The 19328-nt window shown below is 37.8% G+C and overlaps 2 protein-coding genes across 2 annotated transcripts; one reads left to right on the top strand and one right to left on the bottom strand.

The window, feature by feature from the left end:
- Positions 1-117: 117 nt before the first annotated feature.
- LOC113773479 (non-structural maintenance of chromosomes element 1 homolog) lies at positions 118-5531 on the bottom strand. Its single transcript, XM_027318153.1, has 6 exons — positions 5186-5531; positions 4263-4453; positions 3305-3385; positions 1355-1594; positions 700-777; positions 118-606 (listed from the first exon to the last, which is right to left on the bottom strand). The coding sequence occupies exons 1-6, from the start codon at positions 5307-5309 to the stop codon at positions 346-348; spliced, it is 975 nt and encodes a 324-aa protein (XP_027173954.1). The 5' UTR covers positions 5310-5531; the 3' UTR covers positions 118-345.
- Positions 5532-7262: 1731 nt separating this feature from the next.
- On the top strand, positions 7263-19083 carry LOC113780551 (pre-mRNA-processing-splicing factor 8A-like). Its single transcript, XM_027326349.1, has 20 exons — positions 7263-7486; positions 9514-9637; positions 9758-9850; positions 10042-10432; positions 10611-11097; positions 11193-13327; positions 13416-13784; positions 13892-14015; positions 14108-14297; positions 14385-14492; positions 14794-15047; positions 15494-16110; positions 16191-16297; positions 16402-16656; positions 16733-17206; positions 17354-17515; positions 17613-17810; positions 17888-18166; positions 18325-18567; positions 18680-19083. The coding sequence occupies exons 1-20, from the start codon at positions 7263-7265 to the stop codon at positions 18869-18871; spliced, it is 7026 nt and encodes a 2341-aa protein (XP_027182150.1). The 3' UTR covers positions 18872-19083.
- Positions 19084-19328: the final 245 nt, after the last annotated feature.

The following is a 19328-nucleotide window of genomic DNA, read 5'->3' as shown; positions in this document are numbered from 1 at the left end:
ACTTACCTAGCATCTCCGAGTGATTCTAATACACCACCCCTCCCATTGACAGGCTGTTGCTAGTCCTTGTCCCTGGAAAAAAATGCTGAATGACAGTACAAATTTGAACACCCATACTAAACAGACACACCAAAGGCTAATTCTCATTCTGCAGATATTGAGCTCTCCCATAGGCTAGGCAACTTACTTTGAGCTTGAGATATATACTCCTACTATACACATACAAAAGATAATTAACAGGAGCCAAGAAAGCGAAGTTCAAAAGCTTCCGCATATTAGGTTTCGGATGCAGTGTTTCCAAGGAAAGCTGGAACCAAGCAAAACTAACAGAATGTACATTAAGGCTTAAGCAGCAGCAGCGCGCCTGGCGGAACTTCGAGTTAACCTCCTCGAGCCAGAAAGGGTTGAAGAAGTTATAGTAGAATCTGACTCCTGGGTATTGCGATCAACTCCTTTGGAGGTCCTTCGCCTCTTTCCTGCAGAGGGATCAGGCTGCGACGTGTTCTCAGAGGGACCATCCTGATCATCTGCTTCTTGTTCCTCTGTAGCTTCTCTTTTAGCCACTAAACGCCATTGTGTACCACAACCTGGACAAACTCTTTTAACCTGTGAATTATAACTGGCATATTGATTAGTTTGATCAATCCCAATGACAATGTGATACATTGCCAAAAAAAAAAGGCTAAGAAAAAGTAATACCCCTGCTAGAGAAAACAACTTTTTCAGACAAGATTGGTGCACTCGCGTGTTGCAATTCTCATTTTGGCAAAATTCTGCCTGCACAATTTAATCAAAACTGAACAAGTCAGGTCAACAGTACCTTGGACATGTTAGAGACCAGTTGTCGAGGTCATAACCTCTACATTAAGAAATACAGAGCAAACCAGCAGCCGTTATACAGCATATGCCTTTTATGTACAACAAATTCGTGGATTATTATCTGTTCACTAAGTGTCACAGAGCCGACTAATTCACGTTAGATGAGTTAAACATCAGGCAAACTATAACAAGCGTTTCTAGCTGCAGGTCAAAGGTTCAAACCTTTGCACCAGCAGTAAAATCCAGTGTGTGCAGTAGTGCACCTCTCTAGTCTAGAAGCAGGTTTCTCTTCCTCTAGCCCCCCTTGCCCGAGTTGGGCGCTCCCTTAGTAGAGGTAGTGTAGGTGCTGCCACTTCTTTAAAAATAAAAAAAAGGAGGCGTCACGGAACCATTTGGTTCCTTGATATGTAAATCGAATGCGTTTGAACTTCCTGGCCACCTTATAGACTTCTCAGCCAAAGAAAATGACACTGTTTCAGCATCATAAAACAAAATTCAAAATGCAGCGGAGAGATACATTACATACTACACATACCTTTACTGCCGCCTCGTTGCAAACTTGACAAGTGGGAACTTCATTATCATGGAACCAACTTCGTAAATCAAGAAAGGATCTGACCCCAAGTCCAATCCGTCCATCAGATATTGAACAAAGCCACTGGTCGTGCACAAACTCTTCAAGAGTTTTATCTTTTTGGGACATGCTGAAGTTCTTCAAAGCGGAGGGGATTTCAGTTGAATTATCCTGTGACTGTGAATCCACTCCACTTAAAACCTAAAAGAAATTGAGAAAAGACTGGTTAAGCCAATATATAAGAACTCATTCACACTTGACTTTCATGCTCCAACTAAACAAACACTGGCGCCTGAAGCAGGAAGAGGTTTAGATAAACACTTCTATTCATTTCTAATCAATTCAATAATCAATACTATATACTAGGAGATATGCATCTTAAGAAACTACAGATGTCTATTAAGCAAGTTCTGAGAAAGGAAAGGTAGCATACCCGACAAATAAGTTACAAGTGCAATACTTGCCAATCTAAATTCAGTTAAATTACAGCCAGAAAATGCCAATGTTTCGGAGTACTATTAAAAGAGGGGGTAAAAAACCCCATCAGTTATTTGAAAATGCAATTTCTTCGCAGGAAGATCAGAATAACCAAGTTGTAAGGCCTTGCCAATGTGACTTACAAAATAATCACATTCCTGATGCAACAGGTAGCAAATAATCAGCAGGGAAAATGCATTTACAGTATCGAGACAAAAAACTGCTCAAACACAAATTCAAGAACATAGTTGCTATTGCAACTCGATAACAAGCAGTTTCAATGTAACTACAAGTGTCCAGGAGTACAGAGCCATACCAAAGAATTGAGAATAGATCAAAAATTCACCATACAGTCTGGAAGTGGGAAGCCTACAACCCTAATAATTCTAGGATAATAAAGATTCAATGACAGATAGAAATTGGAAAAAAAAAAGTAATTTTTTCCTTCTTTCACAAAAAATGCATCCCTAATGCATACTTAATATCTACTTCTATCGTGTCATGATAGTAACATATTCCTTTCTCAACCAGATGCAATGATTAGTCTAAAGTGCAGGGTCCATCATACTTAATAATTTTGTCACGTTTTCTTCAGTCAGAACAAAGTTTTTAAAAATGAAAAACAGCATATGGACTCCAGAACAAGAAGCAAAGTCGATTTTGCATCATTTCCAAGATTTCCCATAGCAGATAACCAGCTAATATTTACCAAGTGTCAAAGTTTTTAAAAAAAAAACAATTAAAACTGAAATGCTACAGAAATGCAACTTTTTCATACACAAGAAAAAAGGCAGTTCATTGTAATGCTATGTTATGTAAGAAAAGATGAAGTTGATAGACAAGCTTCATGAACAATTTGAACATTGAAATAGTTGGAACTGCCTGAAATGAGCTTAAAATAACTAACTTAAAAAGCATAAAATAGCTCTAAAATTTTTCAACTGGCAGAACAAAACAACTTAAGGCCATGGTTAAGTACAACATAAATGACTTTCTTGCTACAAGGGTGCTCTTTCGTTGAAGTTGACAGCCATTACAAGAACAAAATCAAAACAAAAAAAAAAAAGAAAAAAAATCCATTGATGACACCAATAATACCACCTTTTACCAAATGAGAAATGACTCTCAATGAGAACATGTGTCTTAAACTGCTTGGTAGCCATTAGACAGTTAACAAACGATGGTGCAAAAAGAATTAGTTAAAGATCCTTGATCAATAAGTTATATGAAACTTTAACAAAGGGGGGTGGGGGGCATTTCTTTTGGATTCATTTGATAAAAATAGTAAAAGTTAGCAAGGTGAAATTGTCGGGTCAAAACAAAATCAGACAAACTAGAAGACCACTTCAAGGTACAAATGGTACATGAATGAACTGGGATAGAAAAGACATAATTTGTAAATACAGGATCATGAAGTATCTGACTATGTCAAACCTGGTTCTCCAGCCTTATGTTAAGAGCATCAATGTTGGAAATGCTACCTTCACCAGCCGTATCTTGAACAATAGCTTCAAGCTAACATTTGTAATTGGAGCCATTCAGTACTCAGAAATCAAAAACATGAACACTCAAGAAATGGGAAAGAAAAGTTAGAAATTTCAGTCCTATGCAGTAAATTTGCTAAAAAGATGAGTAGCTCTGCAGTTAGCCATATTGCATGCAAGTACAACCTCAAATTTTTGTTCCTTGTTTTCATTGGACAAGACTTTCACAATAGGAAAATGGAAGCACCTCTTCACTAAAAGAGAAAAAAAAAATTTTGGTGCAAGGGAGACTTCAATTAAGCTGCATTCAGATTATGCAAGAAAAGCATCCAAGTGAGTGCTGTGTGTGACAAGTAATCCTCAGGGTTAGCTCCAAATAGACCACTACATTATGAAACAAAAATTTCGAATTGAGACCCTCAAAAGGTAGTTCCTGATTGGGCCTGTACATCCAAAATTTGTCCACATACTAATGTTTGACTCGGTTAGCTAAGGGCGTAGGTCCACAACTTAGTGCACTACAACGATTGTGTAGTTTTTGTCTGTTATTCCTTCTGCCATTTTCTTTTTCTTTTCCTTCTTTTCATCTACCCCAGCCCCAGCCACTCCTACACAATGCAAACTTTCTTGCAAAACAGCTTGCATCTGTGATATCACCATGACTGCCAAAATGCAGCCAACACCCAAAACACAACAGTTTCCTGCTGCCCTTCCCCCAAGGCCACATACCCTGAATCCCCCCATCCATTTCTTGAACTGCTTCAATTCCCAGCACAACCCAATACAACCAAGTCCAGTCCTCTTCTCTTTTCGATACGACCTCCAGATCTGATTCTGAATTTTAATTATGCTAAGCTAGCAAGTTCTACAATTACGAGCAGAGAAACTATTTTGAACATGAAACTTACAATTCCTTTATATAAAGCAATTTGAGGAACACTGTATTTAGTTCCAAGCTTGGAGTGTTCATCTGAAACAGTGTTGACCACACCATAATACGCCTTCCCGTCGTATTGATTTAGGCATTTGCGCAATTCAAGTTGAACATAACTTAATTCATCGTTTATGTCGGAAACGTAATCATTGAATACCTGATGATCTGCAAACACATACCAAACCATTATATCAAAGCCAATCAATAACCATAATGCTGCTAGCTAGGAGTATCTAATCCTTCATGCTTTTTCCTACATACACCTTCTTTATATGGACTCAGAGGAATATTAAATGAAACAATTTATATCAATCACACATGAAAGTACGCACGACTAGAGTAGGCATTTACCATCTCTTATCAAAAATATTACTGAAAGATATCAGCTTTTTTCATAAAATCATGCCGATAATTAAGATTTCAATACCTAACATACAAACAAACAGAATTATAAACACATACCATACCCAAAAAGCATGAGACACCCAACTTTACATTTAAAGCTTTATCTGCATTCTCCAGAGTTGTAAAAAAATGTCCAGAGCTCATGCTTTTTTTTCTTTTTCTTCAAAAACTTAAAAAGAAAAGGTCGAAAAGGACAAAACTTGACGCTTTATTATTTTTATATTTTGAACATAATTCTGCGAGTTCCCATAACCATCATAAGCTCAATATAAAGAACTTGTTCACGGAAAAGAAGGATCTTGCAAGTGAAAAAAAAGGGGACATCTTCATAGAAATAAGGTTTACAAGGACAAAATTATATAATTACAGATTATCATCACTACATGAACTATAACAGCATTAAATTCGGTTAAAAGGAGAAACCAATAAGACGGAGAAACCAAGAAGACGGAAAAACCTACTTAAACACGAAGTAAAGAGACCGAGAGAGACCTGGAGATTTTCCAGTGACTTTGTGAAAAATGGAGCGAAATTCAGATTCCTTGAGTGGTCCCCGGGATAGTAGAGCTTGAATTAGTGTATGATGTTTCGAGGAGAGCGACGTCGACGCCGGCATATCTGTTCGCCGCAGATTGCTGGATCGGAACTAATTTCCCGCCGGAGAAAGAAACCCAATACAGAGAAAGAGAAAGAAACCCTAAAATTGAATAATTGATTGAACGAGGGAGTGATTCAATAAATATACCATTATTTCGAGATGGCGGGAACTCAAATTGAGAAGGTTTCGGCTTTCAATCCGTTCATTAAGTTAACAAGTCCCATCTTTCATTAAAGTGCCCAAAAATCCACTGGCAAATAAAAAAATCTCAAGAGTCAAGTTTAAATATCAACTAGTTCGAGCTCTAATTTCTCATATTATATAAGTAAGTCGAGTCTAAAAATTAATTAATTCGAACTCTAGTTTAACATATTTGAGAATTAATCGTAAATAAAATCTCAGTTTAAATTTTCACACTAGTAACAAGTTCGAACTTGAAAAAAAATTTAAATATACTTGAATATCTTAGATAATAACTATTGCAATTTTAAAAATTAAACCATTTAATTATTTCAGAAAAAAAAACAAATTCTATACAATCAAGACAACCTAAATCTATATACTACTAATTTTTGCAATTTAAAATTAACCAATTTAATTAGTTAATTAAATGAGAAGAATTTTATCAATGATAAGATGGTCCATATTTTTATAAAAAACAAATTTTATATAATCAAAACAACCTAAATCTATATACTAATTATTAAGAAAAAAATTAAAGATACTAACTTAAATAAATGTATAATCGAGCATAAACGAACTTAAATTAATTGTTTATAAGTAGCGTTCAGTTTATTTTTATTTGAAAAATGAGACTAATTTAACGTCTGAACTCATCTTAGGGTCTGTTTGATAACATAAAAAAGTGCTGAATCTGAATTTTTTTCAGACGATGTTTTGAGTGTTTGATAAATGAAAATCCATTTGCTGAACTTGTTAAGTAGTGTTGCACTTGTGTATACTTTTTTCAGCACAAGAATCCTAACTGAATGCTTAATTCTGATAAGAATCAATAGAATTACTTCAATTATCTTATTTTATCTATCAAATCTACCCTTGTTTGTTAATCATGTTCAAGATTTTTATCTAATTAAACTATCTAATATTTTATATCTAATGATTTTTCTATTTTTTTCCCTTTTGATTGATTTTCACATCTTATTCATACTCCTCATATAATATATTTCATCTTTTATATTAATTTGATTTAAAAATATATATTATCATTTTCATACATAACATTTTTAGCTAATTAAATCATAGATTCTATTTCTTTTTTGGATGAAAAAATATAAGGGTAAATTTGTCAAATTTAACTTATTAAGTATTCAGTTATAAATGTTTATCAAACCGAATAAATAGGTTTAACATTAAAATTTAGACAGTTATATATTTCTTTTTAGTATTTAAAATTCAACAAATTAATTATTTCAGTATTTAGATTTCAAAATTCAGACTTCAGATTCAGTTTTATCAAACGAACCTTAGTTTAACATATGACTGAATTCAAGGTCTCACGAAACCACTGCGCAAATGGGCTTAGAATCGAGGCCCAAATGTGCTCCAGACCATACTCATAGTGGCTTAGTCCCACTTTTGGGGGGTCAAATCGGCTGATACCGGTCCGATGCACCGCCTCAATAACCGCCTTAACCCCACGTGCACCCATCACTATATAAACCCCAAATTGCTCGCGCTCTTTCCAGCTCCTTCGTTTTCAAAAAGGAAAAAAAAAAAGATTAAGAAAAAACCCCTAAGAAATCAGATTTCTCCCTATTTCGCTCGATTCTTGTATCGATTCACGAATTCCTCTCCAGGCAGTGTCAAATAGTTATGGTTTGTTTGTAAATTCAGCAGAGAAGAATGTATACTGGAAATTCGCGAGATTTGTGGGGGAGCGATAGTGGTAACGACGGTAGTGGTGGTGGCAATATGGCGGCGCCACTGCCTCCGGGGGTACCTCCGCCGTCAATGCCGCCGGGGACTAGTGGAGGAGCAGGACCTAGTGGTGGTATTCCTCCGCCTGTTCCACCGCCTGCTTCTTATACTGTTCTGCCGTCTGAGGCGCAGCTCGAGGAGAAGGCTCGTAAATGGATGCAGCTTAATTCGAAGAGGTATGGTGACAAGAGGAAGTTTGGATTTGTTGAAACTCAGAAGGAAGACATGCCGCCCGAGCATGTGAGGAAAATTATAAGGTGAGTTTTTGCTTACTTTGGTTTGAATACGTATTTGTTTTGATTAGTTGGTTGGTTGATTGTTTAGTTATCTTATTAGGTTGGTTTTTGTCAATGCAAGTACTGTTTGATGGATTTACGGAGGGCTGAGGTATGAAATCATTGTGTTTATTGATGAGTCAATCGTTTCTTGGAACAAAGGTTCTGTGTGCATTTTGGGAATTCTTTCAACTATGACTTTGATTTTTTTTTTTTTAAATTTGGATGCATTTTTTTTGTTTGGGGGGGGGGGGGGGAGGGGGATGTTTGGAAGGTTGAATGTCTGATGAATTCACTGGTCCAAGTTTCTCGTAAGATATTGTGAGGCTTGAAGATGGGGTTGGGGATGGTGGAATTATTCGTGACTTGTGGATTAAGGTCATTTTTTCCATGTACTGTTGGGATTTTGGTTTTTTTATCATGAGTTTATTGGAGTACGTTCAGCTGGTCAATTATATCCATGTGATGCAGTTGTAGGGTACATTCTCCTAATTGCCTTTTAAATAAAGAAACATATGGCTTGGTTAATGGCTCACAAGTAATAGTCTCTGACTTCAAGAATTCAAGTTCCATTGAGAATCTTTGACCACGAGACAATCATGTAAGTTGCTGTTGGCTTTCAGTTACACGTTTGTATGGTCATTCTTTTACATTCAGTTACATTAAATAATCGATGATCTAAAGAGAATTGAAACTGCACGCTAAGGGTTTTAACCTATTTAATATCTATTCTGCATCAATATTCTGTCCATTGATGGGAGGTTTTGTGTAAAAAAGTGCCGCTGCATGGAGTCGTATTTAAGTTTTTTCATGACCTATGTGAAGTGAAGAAGCTGGAAGGAAGCTCCTGCAACGCTTGGATTTAATCATTTTGCTCTAAACTAATCTGAAATTTATAAAAGCCTATACTGTCGTTTGATGCAGAAACTTATTTGTTTATATATTTCTCCAAATGATGTTTCTGTTTTAAGGTCCATAAGAACAATTGAAAACTTTAAGATTAGCTATGCATTAGCTGGCCACAAATTGAAGAAGCTGGAAGGAAGCTCCTGCAACGCTTGGATTTAATCATTTTGCTCTAAACTAATCTGAAATTTATAAAAGCCTATACTGTCGTTTGACGCAGAAACTTATTTGTTTATATATTTCTCCAAATGATGTTTCTGTTTTAAGGTCCATAAGAACAATTGAATACTTTAAGATTAGCTATGCATTAGCTGGCCACAAATTGAGAGCTATAGCTAAATAAGTGGAATGTTGGTTATAGTTATTCCTTTTTAACATATTATTGTTATTGACTAGGATTAGTTGCCTAAGGGTCATTAGAAAGGCTAATGTCAAAGAATGATATATAAAATGATAACTCCATAGCATTTTTTTATTGTTACTGTCTTAGCCTAGGTATCGAAGTAGCTTCTATCATCTTTTCAGGATGGGAACTCAATATAATGAAGTTTTAGTTCCTCTTTGTGCTGTATTATTTAATAGGACATGAACATGTAATTCAGACATCTTCAGTATATGTGTTCCTGCAGCAAATGGTTTTGGTCAACATTTTTGTCAGTAGCATCAGTATGTCCTAGCTTAACATATTTCTACACTACTGTTGTGACTAATTTTTATTTCTTATGCCATGTTTGATATGTAATGTTATCTTTGATTGGCTATAAGATGGCAATGCTTTGACTGGTGGACAGCTTTCTTGGTATTTGTTATCTAAAATTAGGGTTTTATGTTTTCACTTTCCTGGTGGAAGTTTGGGGATTTTGACTTCTTGTCATTGTGATAATCCATTCTTAAATGTTTGACCTTCTCCTCCTTGAATGCTTATTGCTCAATCTTGATAGTCTTTTCTCCATTACTCAGGTCTCTGACCTGACTCTCCTGAACTTACATGTCAATTCACTGCTGTCTTAGAAAAGCTGTATATCTGCAATAGATGGTCAGATGTTTCACTGTCTATTTCCTTGGTATACATACATAATGGTTTTGCAATTCCTCTTTTACAGGGATCATGGTGATATGTCCTCAAAAAAATATCGACATGATAAACGTGTATACCTAGGAGCTCTCAAGTTTGTACCTCATGCTGTCTATAAACTCCTTGAGAACATGCCAATGCCTTGGGAACAGGTATCATCACTTATCTCCTTTATGATTTTCACCTTCTAATTTTTGCAGGCTATTTGAGTCACCACGATTTCTATGCATCTAATCCATGTCTTGATCTTCTGATGTTGTATGTGTTTATAGGTCCGAGATGTGAAGGTCTTATATCATATAACTGGGGCAATTACATTTGTGAATGAAATACCTTGGGTTGTTGAGCCGATTTATCTAGCACAGGTATATCCTCACACTTTAGGTTCTATACTATTTGTCTTTTTTGTCTATACATTTGCTCAAGCCCCTATACTTCTTATTTAGTAAATTGTAGTTTGGAGGACTCGTCTCACTGTATTTCTCTTATCTCTTTCTTGTAATACATGGCAACTTTATAATGATGTGCTTGATTTTGCTTTCAACTAATACTGCAGTGGGGTACAATGTGGATTATGATGCGAAGGGAGAAGAGAGATCGGCGGCATTTCAAGAGGATGAGGTTTCCTCCGTTTGATGATGAGGAGCCTCCACTAGATTATGCTGACAATCTGTTGGATGTGGATCCTTTGGAGCCAATTCAGCTGGAGTTAGATGAGGAAGAAGATTCTGCTGTATATACTTGGTTTTATGATCATAAGCCTCTTGTAAAAACTAAGCTTATAAATGGCCCTAGCTACCAAAAATGGCATTTGTCCCTCCCAATCATGGCAACACTTCATCGTCTTGCTGGGCAGCTCCTATCAGATCTCATTGATCGCAATTATTTCTACCTGTTTGATATGGAGTCATTTTTTACTGCCAAAGCAATGAACATGTGCATACCTGGTAATTCTCCACTTAATTTGATTTTGATTTCTGAAAACTGGAGATGATTTATGGAAAATTAAACCCGTCAACTTTTTAGTGAACTTTACATTTACTTGCAGAAAATGTGCTTAAGTTCATCATGTTTCCTAGTTGGATTTTGTTCTCTTCAGTAACTCAGTAATTTATTTTTCTTCAGGTGGCCCTAAATTTGAACCTTTGTATCGGGACATGGAAAAAGGAGATGAAGACTGGAATGAGTTTAATGACATCAACAAGCTTATCATAAGGTCACCTCTAAGGACAGAGTACAGAATTGCATTCCCTCATTTGTATAGCAACAGACCCCGGAAGGTGAAGCTTGGAGTGTATCACACCCCTATGGTCATGTATATAAAGACAGAGGATCCTGATCTGCCTGCATTTTACTATGATCCTCTAATTCACCCCATAACCAGCTCCAATAAAGACAGGTGGGAGAAGAAGAATTATGAGGATGAGGGGGATGATGACTTTTCATTACCTGAAGGGGTTGAACCATTTCTAAGAAGTACTCCCTTATATACTGATACTACTGCTGCCGGTATATCACTTCTTTTTGCTCCACGACCTTTTAACATGAGATCTGGTCGAATGCGACGAGCTGAAGATATACCTCTTGTATCTGAGTGGTATAAGGAACATTGGTAAGTTTTGGTATCTGTACTTCTGATATGCTGTTTTTCCTCTATCCATATTTATCAAAGGGTTCTAAACTTTCTGAGCTTTATTTTGTTTGCAGTCCTCCATCATATCCTGTCAAAGTTCGTGTGAGTTATCAGAAGTTGTTGAAGTGTTTTGTGTTAAATCAGCTGCATCATAGACCACCTAAGGCTCAGAAAAAGAAGCACCTGTTTCGTTCTCTTGCAGCCACAAAATTTTTCCAAACTACAGAACTTGATTGGGCTGAAGCTGGGCTCCAAGTTTGTAAACAGGGTTACAATATGTTAAATTTGTTGATTCACAGGAAAAATCTGAATTATCTTCATCTGGACTATAATTTCAACCTGAAACCTGTGAAGACTCTTACTACAAAGGAGCGCAAGAAGTCTCGTTTTGGAAATGCTTTTCATCTTTGTCGTGAAATACTTCGGTTGACAAAGCTTGTAGTTGATGCAAATATCCAGTTCCGCTTGGGAAATGTGGATGCATTTCAGTTGGCAGATGGCTTGCAATATATTTTTTCGCATGTTGGGCAGTTGACAGGTATGTACAGATATAAATACAGGCTTATGCGGCAGATACGAATGTGCAAGGATTTGAAACACTTGATTTACTACCGATTTAATACTGGGCCAGTTGGGAAAGGACCAGGTTGTGGTTTTTGGGCACCTATGTGGAGAGTGTGGTTGTTTTTCCTTCGTGGGACAGTCCCTCTTCTGGAGCGGTGGTTGGGAAACTTATTGGCAAGACAATTTGAGGGACGACATTCTAAAGGGGTCGCTAAAACCGTTACCAAGCAGCGTGTCGAAAGCCATTTTGATTTGGAGCTTCGTGCTGCCGTAATGCATGATGTTCTTGATGCCATGCCAGAAGGCATTAAGCAAAATAAGTCAAGAACTATCTTGCAGCATCTAAGTGAAGCTTGGCGTTGTTGGAAAGCCAATATTCCCTGGAAGGTACCTGGTCTGCCTGTTCCAGTTGAGAACATGATTCTCCGCTATGTTAAGTCAAAAGCTGATTGGTGGACAAATGTTGCTCATTATAATCGTGAACGCATACGAAGAGGTGCAACTGTAGACAAAACAGTCTGTCGTAAGAACCTTGGAAGATTGACCCGTCTTTGGCTTAAAGCAGAACAGGAACGTCAGCACAATTATCTAAAAGATGGCCCATATGTGACACCTGAAGAAGCTGTGGCCGTTTACACTACCACTGTCCACTGGTTGGAGTCTAGAAAATTCTCACCTATTCCATTCCCTCCCTTGTCATACAAGCATGATACGAAGCTTCTTATCCTTGCCCTTGAAAGGTTGAAAGAATCTTATAGCGTGGCTGTGAGGTTAAATCAACTACAAAGAGAAGAGTTGGGTCTCATTGAACAAGCATATGATAATCCACACGAGGCTTTGTCACGGATTAAACGTCATCTTCTGACCCAGCGTGCCTTCAAAGAAGTTGGTATTGAGTTCATGGATTTATACAGCTATTTGATACCGGTTTATGAGATTGAACCCCTTGAGAAGATAACAGATGCATATCTTGACCAATATCTCTGGTATGAAGGCGACAAGCGCCACTTGTTTCCAAATTGGATAAAGCCAGCTGATTCAGAGCCACCCCCATTGTTGGTCTATAAATGGTGTCAGGGCATAAATAACTTGCAAGGCATTTGGGATACAAGTGAAGGTCAATGTGTTGTGATGCTTCAAACCAAATTGGAAAAATTCTTTGAAAAAATTGATTTGACCATGCTAAATAGGCTTCTAAGGTTGGTTCTTGATCACAATATTGCTGATTATGTCACAGCCAAGAACAATGTTGTGCTGTCCTATAAGGATATGAGTCATACCAACTCCTATGGCCTTATTCGTGGTCTGCAATTTGCTTCTTTTGTTGTACAGTACTATGGACTAGTGCTGGATCTTTTGCTTCTTGGTTTGACTCGAGCCAGTGAAATTGCTGGTCCTCCACAGATGCCGAATGAGTTCATAACTTACTGGGACACTAACGTGGAGACACGACACCCCATAAGATTGTACTCCCGTTACATTGATAAGGTGCACATATTGTTTCGATTTACTCAGGAAGAGGCACGGGACCTTATCCAGCGGTACCTTACTGAGCATCCTGATCCCAATAATGAGAATATGGTGGGTTATAACAACAAGAAGTGCTGGCCAAGAGATGCACGCATGAGGCTTATGAAGCATGATGGTGAGTTCTATTGAATTTTCGTTTTAACTTCTTTTTTACAGGTTTCATCCAAATACTTATTTGATATTTGCTCAATCTTTTAATCCAGTCAATCTTGGGAGAAGTGTGTTCTGGGACATGAAGAATCGTCTTCCTAGAAGCATTACCACATTAGAATGGGAGAACAGCTTTGTCTCTGTTTATAGCAAAGATAATCCCAACTTGCTTTTCAGCATGTGTGGTTTAGAGGTTCGTATACTGCCAAAGATAAGGATGAGTCAAGAAGCTTTCAGCAATACTCGAGATGGGGTTTGGAACTTGCAGAATGAGCAGACTAAAGAGCGTACTGCTGTCGCTTTCTTACGTGTTGATGATGAGCACATGAAGGTTTTTGAAAATCGTGTGAGGCAGATTCTTATGTCATCGGGTTCTACAACGTTCACCAAAATTGTCAACAAATGGAATACAGCTTTGATAGGTACCAAAACATTCCCTCCTCTTGAATTATTTGTGCTTGTCCTAACTCACATGTGCTTCTATCCTGTGCTACTTTTGAGCTGATGTGCTTTGATTTTAATATGACAGGTCTAATGACATATTTCCGGGAAGCAACTATTCATACACAGGAATTGCTGGATTTACTGGTTAAATGTGAAAATAAAATTCAGACCCGTATTAAGATTGGTTTAAATTCAAAAATGCCAAGCAGGTAAAGTTCATTCGTTCTGGGTTTATTTTGTTTTAACTTTTTCTCCTATAATATTGCTGTTTGCTTTAGTCTAAAATGAGTCCTTCATATAGGTTTCCTCCTGTTATTTTTTATACACCGAAGGAAATTGGGGGACTAGGGATGTTGTCAATGGGTCACATATTGATTCCACAGAGTGATCTCCGATACAGTCAGCAGACAGATGTAGGTGTGACACATTTCAGGAGTGGAATGAGTCATGAAGAAGACCAGTTGATTCCCAATCTTTATCGCTATATACAGGTATCATGGTTGTGTATGTTGCAATGTTCTTTATTCTTCATTTGCTGTAACTAAACTCCTCTAAACTCTGCCTTAATATTGTGACAGCCATGGGAGAGTGAATTCATAGATTCACAGCGAGTTTGGGCTGAATATGCGTTAAAGAGACAAGAGTCTCAGGCACAGAACAGGCGTTTGACTCTTGAAGATCTGGAAGTAAGTGTTGCTGATAATTTGGATTCATAAATTCCTTTTCTATTGTGTTTTATGTATGAATTAAAGACTTTATACTAAGTAATCAGGACCTTCTTATTATCTCCATTGCCTTGTTTAAGTCAGGTTAGTTAGTTACATAGTGCTTGCACAGAAAATTGTTTCATTTAGTTTGTGCTGTGGGCCTGTTAATTGTTGTGATCTTGTTGAAAAGGACACATAAACTAGCTTCAACTGTGCGATGCTTCATTTAGCTCTTCTTTATTTACTCCAATACTTCTAATATTTTATTAATTATTTACAGGATTCATGGGACCGTGGAATTCCTCGAATCAACACTTTATTCCAGAAAGATAGACACACCCTTGCATATGACAAGGGATGGAGAGTGAGAACAGATTTTAAGCAATATCAAGTTCTGAAACAGAACCCGTTTTGGTGGACGCACCAGAGGCATGATGGTAAGCTATGGAACTTGAACAATTACAGAACTGATGTTATTCAGGCACTAGGAGGAGTTGAAGGAATTCTGGAGCACACATTGTTCAAAGGGACATAGTAAGTCTCAAATATATTTCTTCCTTTGACTACTTGGGTCTCATTCCTGCCTACTACTGCACCACATGGGCTATTCTTGTAACCTTTTACTTCATACGTGTGTGTATTTATTTTTTAATCCATGGTATTAAGATGTCATCATCTGATGTGGAAGGGAAACTCCATGTTTTAAAAAAAAAATAAAAAAGAGAAGTATTTAAAAATAAAAAAAAGTCCCAGATTCCGTTGTCTGGTCATTAGTTTGCCAAAAACATTTTCTCTGTTGCTCAGGCTGTCTAGAAGTTTTTTTTCTCTCTCTGTCCCCTTTGTGCTCGGATATCTTACTAGTCGATACTGGGTATGTTTATTGGCTAGTTGAGTTGCCTGAGCACATCTCCTGTTTGATTGCGTGCGTTCATTTCTTCTTAGCCATTCCTGGATCTGATTTGTTTACCTTGTCATTTCAGCTTCCCTACTTGGGAGGGTCTCTTCTGGGAAAAGGCATCAGGTTTTGAGGAATCCATGAAGTATAAGAAGCTAACGAATGCACAGAGATCTGGGCTCAACCAAATCCCTAACCGCAGATTTACGCTTTGGTGGTCACCCACAATAAATCGAGCAAATGTTTATGTTGGTTTCCAAGTGCAGCTGGATTTGACAGGGATATTTATGCATGGAAAGATCCCAACTTTGAAGATATCTCTAATACAGATATTCCGTGCTCACTTGTGGCAGAAGATTCATGAAAGCGTTGTGATGGATCTTTGCCAGGTCTTAGATCAAGAACTTGATGCATTGGAAATTGAGACTGTGCAGAAGGAAACTATCCATCCAAGAAAAAGCTACAAAATGAACAGCTCTTGTGCTGACATTATTCTTTTTGCGGCCCATAGATGGCCTATGTCAAAGCCTAGTCTTGTGGCCGAGTCTAAGGATGTTTTTGATCAGAAGGCTAGCAATAAATATTGGATAGACTTTCAGATTCGTTGGGGTGATTATGACTCTCATGACATTGAGCGGTACACTAGGGCAAAATTTATGGATTACACAACAGACAACATGTCTATATATCCTTCACCAACTGGTACGTCATCAGCATAGGTTTTGGAATAGCTTCTCTCTCTCTCTCTCTCCACAATCTTGATAGTCTATTGCTCTTTCCAGGGGTAATGATTGGGATTGATCTTGCTTACAACTTGCATTCCGCATTTGGTAACTGGTTCCCCGGCTCTAAACCGTTGCTCGCTCAGGCCATGAATAAAATCATGAAGGTGCATTAAATTTTTTGATTGGAATGTTGTTGGTATTTATTTTCTCTTGATTCATTTATGACTGTTCATACAAAGATCACAAGCTGTCCATTTTCTGTATGCAGTCAAATCCTGCTTTATATGTTTTGAGGGAACGAATAAGGAAAGGCTTACAACTGTATTCTTCAGAGCCAACAGAGCCATACCTGTCATCTCAAAATTACGGTGAAATCTTCAGTAACCAGATAATCTGGTTCGTTGATGACACTAATGTCTACAGGGTGACAATTCACAAGACATTTGAAGGCAATCTAACTACAAAACCCATCAATGGTGCCATCTTCATTTTCAATCCGAGGACAGGGCAGCTATTTCTCAAGGTTTGCTTTTTGGCATTACTTATGGTGGTTCTTTTCTTTGTTTTTCTGGCATGCGATTGATGTTTGCCTTTTGCAGGTTATTCACACTAGTGTTTGGGCTGGGCAAAAGCGTTTAGGACAGCTGGCCAAGTGGAAGACTGCCGAAGAAGTAGCGGCCCTCGTACGTTCTTTACCTGTTGAGGAACAGCCAAAGCAGATCATTGTCACTCGTAAGGGAATGTTGGATCCCTTGGAGGTTCACCTGCTGGACTTTCCAAATATTGTCATTAAAGGAAGTGAGCTTCAACTACCATTCCAAGCATGCTTGAAAATTGAGAAATTTGGTGATCTGATACTGAAAGCTACAGAACCACAAATGGTTTTGTTTAACATCTACGATGATTGGCTCAAAAGTATTTCATCATATACGGCTTTCTCCAGATTGATTCTAATCTTGCGTGCACTCCATGCGAACAATGAGAAGGCAAAGATGTTACTGAAGCCTGACAAGACAATTGTCACTGAACCACATCACGTTTGGCCCTCTCTTACAGATGATCAGTGGATGAAGGTAAACTTACTTTACTGAAATATTCCTTCAGTAATTCCTCTTGGAATAAGAGTAGCACGTCAAAATCTGATTTTCTGTTTCTGTGACTGAATTTTTGTTGGATTCTTTCTTCAGTACTACAACTAATGGTGGACTTCTGTTATATAGGTTGAGGTTGCTTTGAGAGATCTTATATTGTCAGATTATGCCAAAAAGAACAACGTGAACACTTCAGCGCTTACACAATCTGAGATTCGTGATATAATCCTTGGAGCTGAAATTACTCCACCTTCTCAGCAGCGACAACAAATTGCTGAGGTCGAAAAGCATGTGAGTTAATGTTTTGATTGTGTCTTATCTGGCATGAAAGGTGATCAGCTGAATGCTGTTATGGTATATAACTTGATCATTTTTCTCCATTTTTTAGGCCAAGGAAGCAAGTCAGCTGACAGCAGTCACCACAAAAACCACCAATGTCCATGGGGATGAACTGATTGTTACGACTACAAGCCCATATGAGCAAAATCCATTTATTTCTAAAACTGACTGGCGTGTTAGAGCAATTTCAGCGACAAATCTTTATCTCCGAGTCAATCATATATATGTAAATTCTGAGGATATAAAGGTAGTTACATGCCTAACCTTTTTTGTTTGGGAGATTGGGTTCAATTTTCTGATATAATTGTGTTGCTTCTTTTGCAGGAAACTGGCTACACTTACATTATGCCCAAAAACATATTGAAGAAGTTCATCTGCATTGCAGATTTGCGGACTCAAATTGCAGGCTATATGTTTGGCATTAGCCCGCCAGATAATCCTCAGGTTAAGGAAATTCGTTGTATTGCCATGCCACCACAATGGGCAACTCATCAGCAAGTGCATCTGCCATCAGCTCTTCCAGAGCATGACTTCCTCGATGATTTGGAGCCTTTGGGATGGATGCATACACAGCCAAATGAACTTCCTCAATTGTCTTCTCAGGTTGGAAGTTATTCTGTCATCTATATACATTTATTTATTGATCTGTGCTTTTGATGCTCTACATGTTGGTACGAAATCAGGACATATCCATACTACTTGTACCTTGCACTTTTTCGTTTTCAACTTATCTAACATGAAATTTTTTTGGGGCATTCTAGGATCTGACAAATCATGCTCGAATTCTGGAGAACAACAAGCAATGGGATGGAGAGAAGTGCATTATACTAACTTGCAGTTTTACACCCGGTTCCTGCTCATTAACTGCATATAAGTTGACGCCATCAGGTTATGAATGGGGACGCGCAAACAAAGATACAGGAAGTAATCCTCAAGGTTACATGCCCACACACTATGAGAAGGTGCAGATGCTCCTAAGTGATCGCTTCCTTGGTTTCTACATGGTAAGGACATGCCAACCACCAAGTATTATTTGGTGATACAAAAATTGTTTGTTGATGTAACTTTATATCCTTTGTTGTATTTAATGTTGCTTTTCACCATTCTGATCTTCAGATCCCAGATAATGGACCATGGAATTACAATTTCATGGGAGTAAAGCATACTGCGAGCATGAAGTATGGAGTGAAGCTGGGAACACCTAGGGAGTACTATCACGAGGATCATCGGCCCACCCATTTCTTGGAGTTCAGCAACTTGGAGGAGGGTGAGACTGCAGAAGGAGACCGTGAGGACGCATTCACTTGAATCTCGTGTGTGCATTTGCTTCCATGAATCAGCACTCATCTTTAGATCAGAACTATTGAAACTCGAGGTTGGTGTGAGGATCTTATTTATTTCCTTGGCATTAACCGTTGTGCTGATAGACATCTTTGTCGCTGTGGCATGCAGTTAATTGCAACTGTTGTACATACCTTTGTAGCTGTAAATATGTTCTGGAATTATGTAATTTTGATGCTAGCTTCAGCGTTTTGTGAATTCTAATGTTCACATCCAATATGTTTCTCCTCCGGTGGTGGTGGGCCGGATAGATTGGAATAGTAATCGTGTTTACTGCATTGTAGCTTTCCGATTGGTCATGCGTATTATTACGGTAACTGACAAGTAGGCTGGTGCTTATGGGAGAAAAAAGTGCAACACACGGATTCCCATAGTAATTTTTGCAATCCTGTGATCATTTCTTGGATGACAATGTCTATTATTA

The sequence above is a fragment of the Coffea eugenioides genome, chromosome 1, assembly GCF_003713205.1.
Source record: "Coffea eugenioides isolate CCC68of chromosome 1, Ceug_1.0, whole genome shotgun sequence".
NCBI lineage: Eukaryota > Viridiplantae > Streptophyta > Magnoliopsida > Gentianales > Rubiaceae > Coffea > Coffea eugenioides.
The sequence above is the reverse complement of the archived record's forward strand: the minus strand, read 5'-3'. Positions and strand labels throughout refer to the sequence as shown.

Coding starts and splice junctions, on each gene's coding strand:
- LOC113773479 (XM_027318153.1), bottom strand. CDS start 5,309: ATGCCGGCGTCGACGTCGCTCTCCTCGAAACATCATACACTAATTCAA. Junction 4,454..5,185: donor AGTCACTGGAAAATCTCCAG/GTCTCTCTCGGT, acceptor ATGTGTTTGCAG/ATCATCAGGTATTCAATGAT. Junction 607..699: donor AGTTGTTTTCTCTAGCAGGG/GTATTACTTTTT, acceptor TATAATTCACAG/GTTAAAAGAGTTTGTCCAGG.
- LOC113780551 (XM_027326349.1), top strand. CDS start 7,263: ATGCCGCCGGGGACTAGTGGAGGAGCAGGACCTAGTGGTGGTATTCCT. Junction 13,328..13,415: donor GAGGCTTATGAAGCATGATG/GTGAGTTCTATT, acceptor CTTTTAATCCAG/TCAATCTTGGGAGAAGTGTG. Junction 18,568..18,679: donor GCTTCCTTGGTTTCTACATG/GTAAGGACATGC, acceptor TCTGATCTTCAG/ATCCCAGATAATGGACCATG.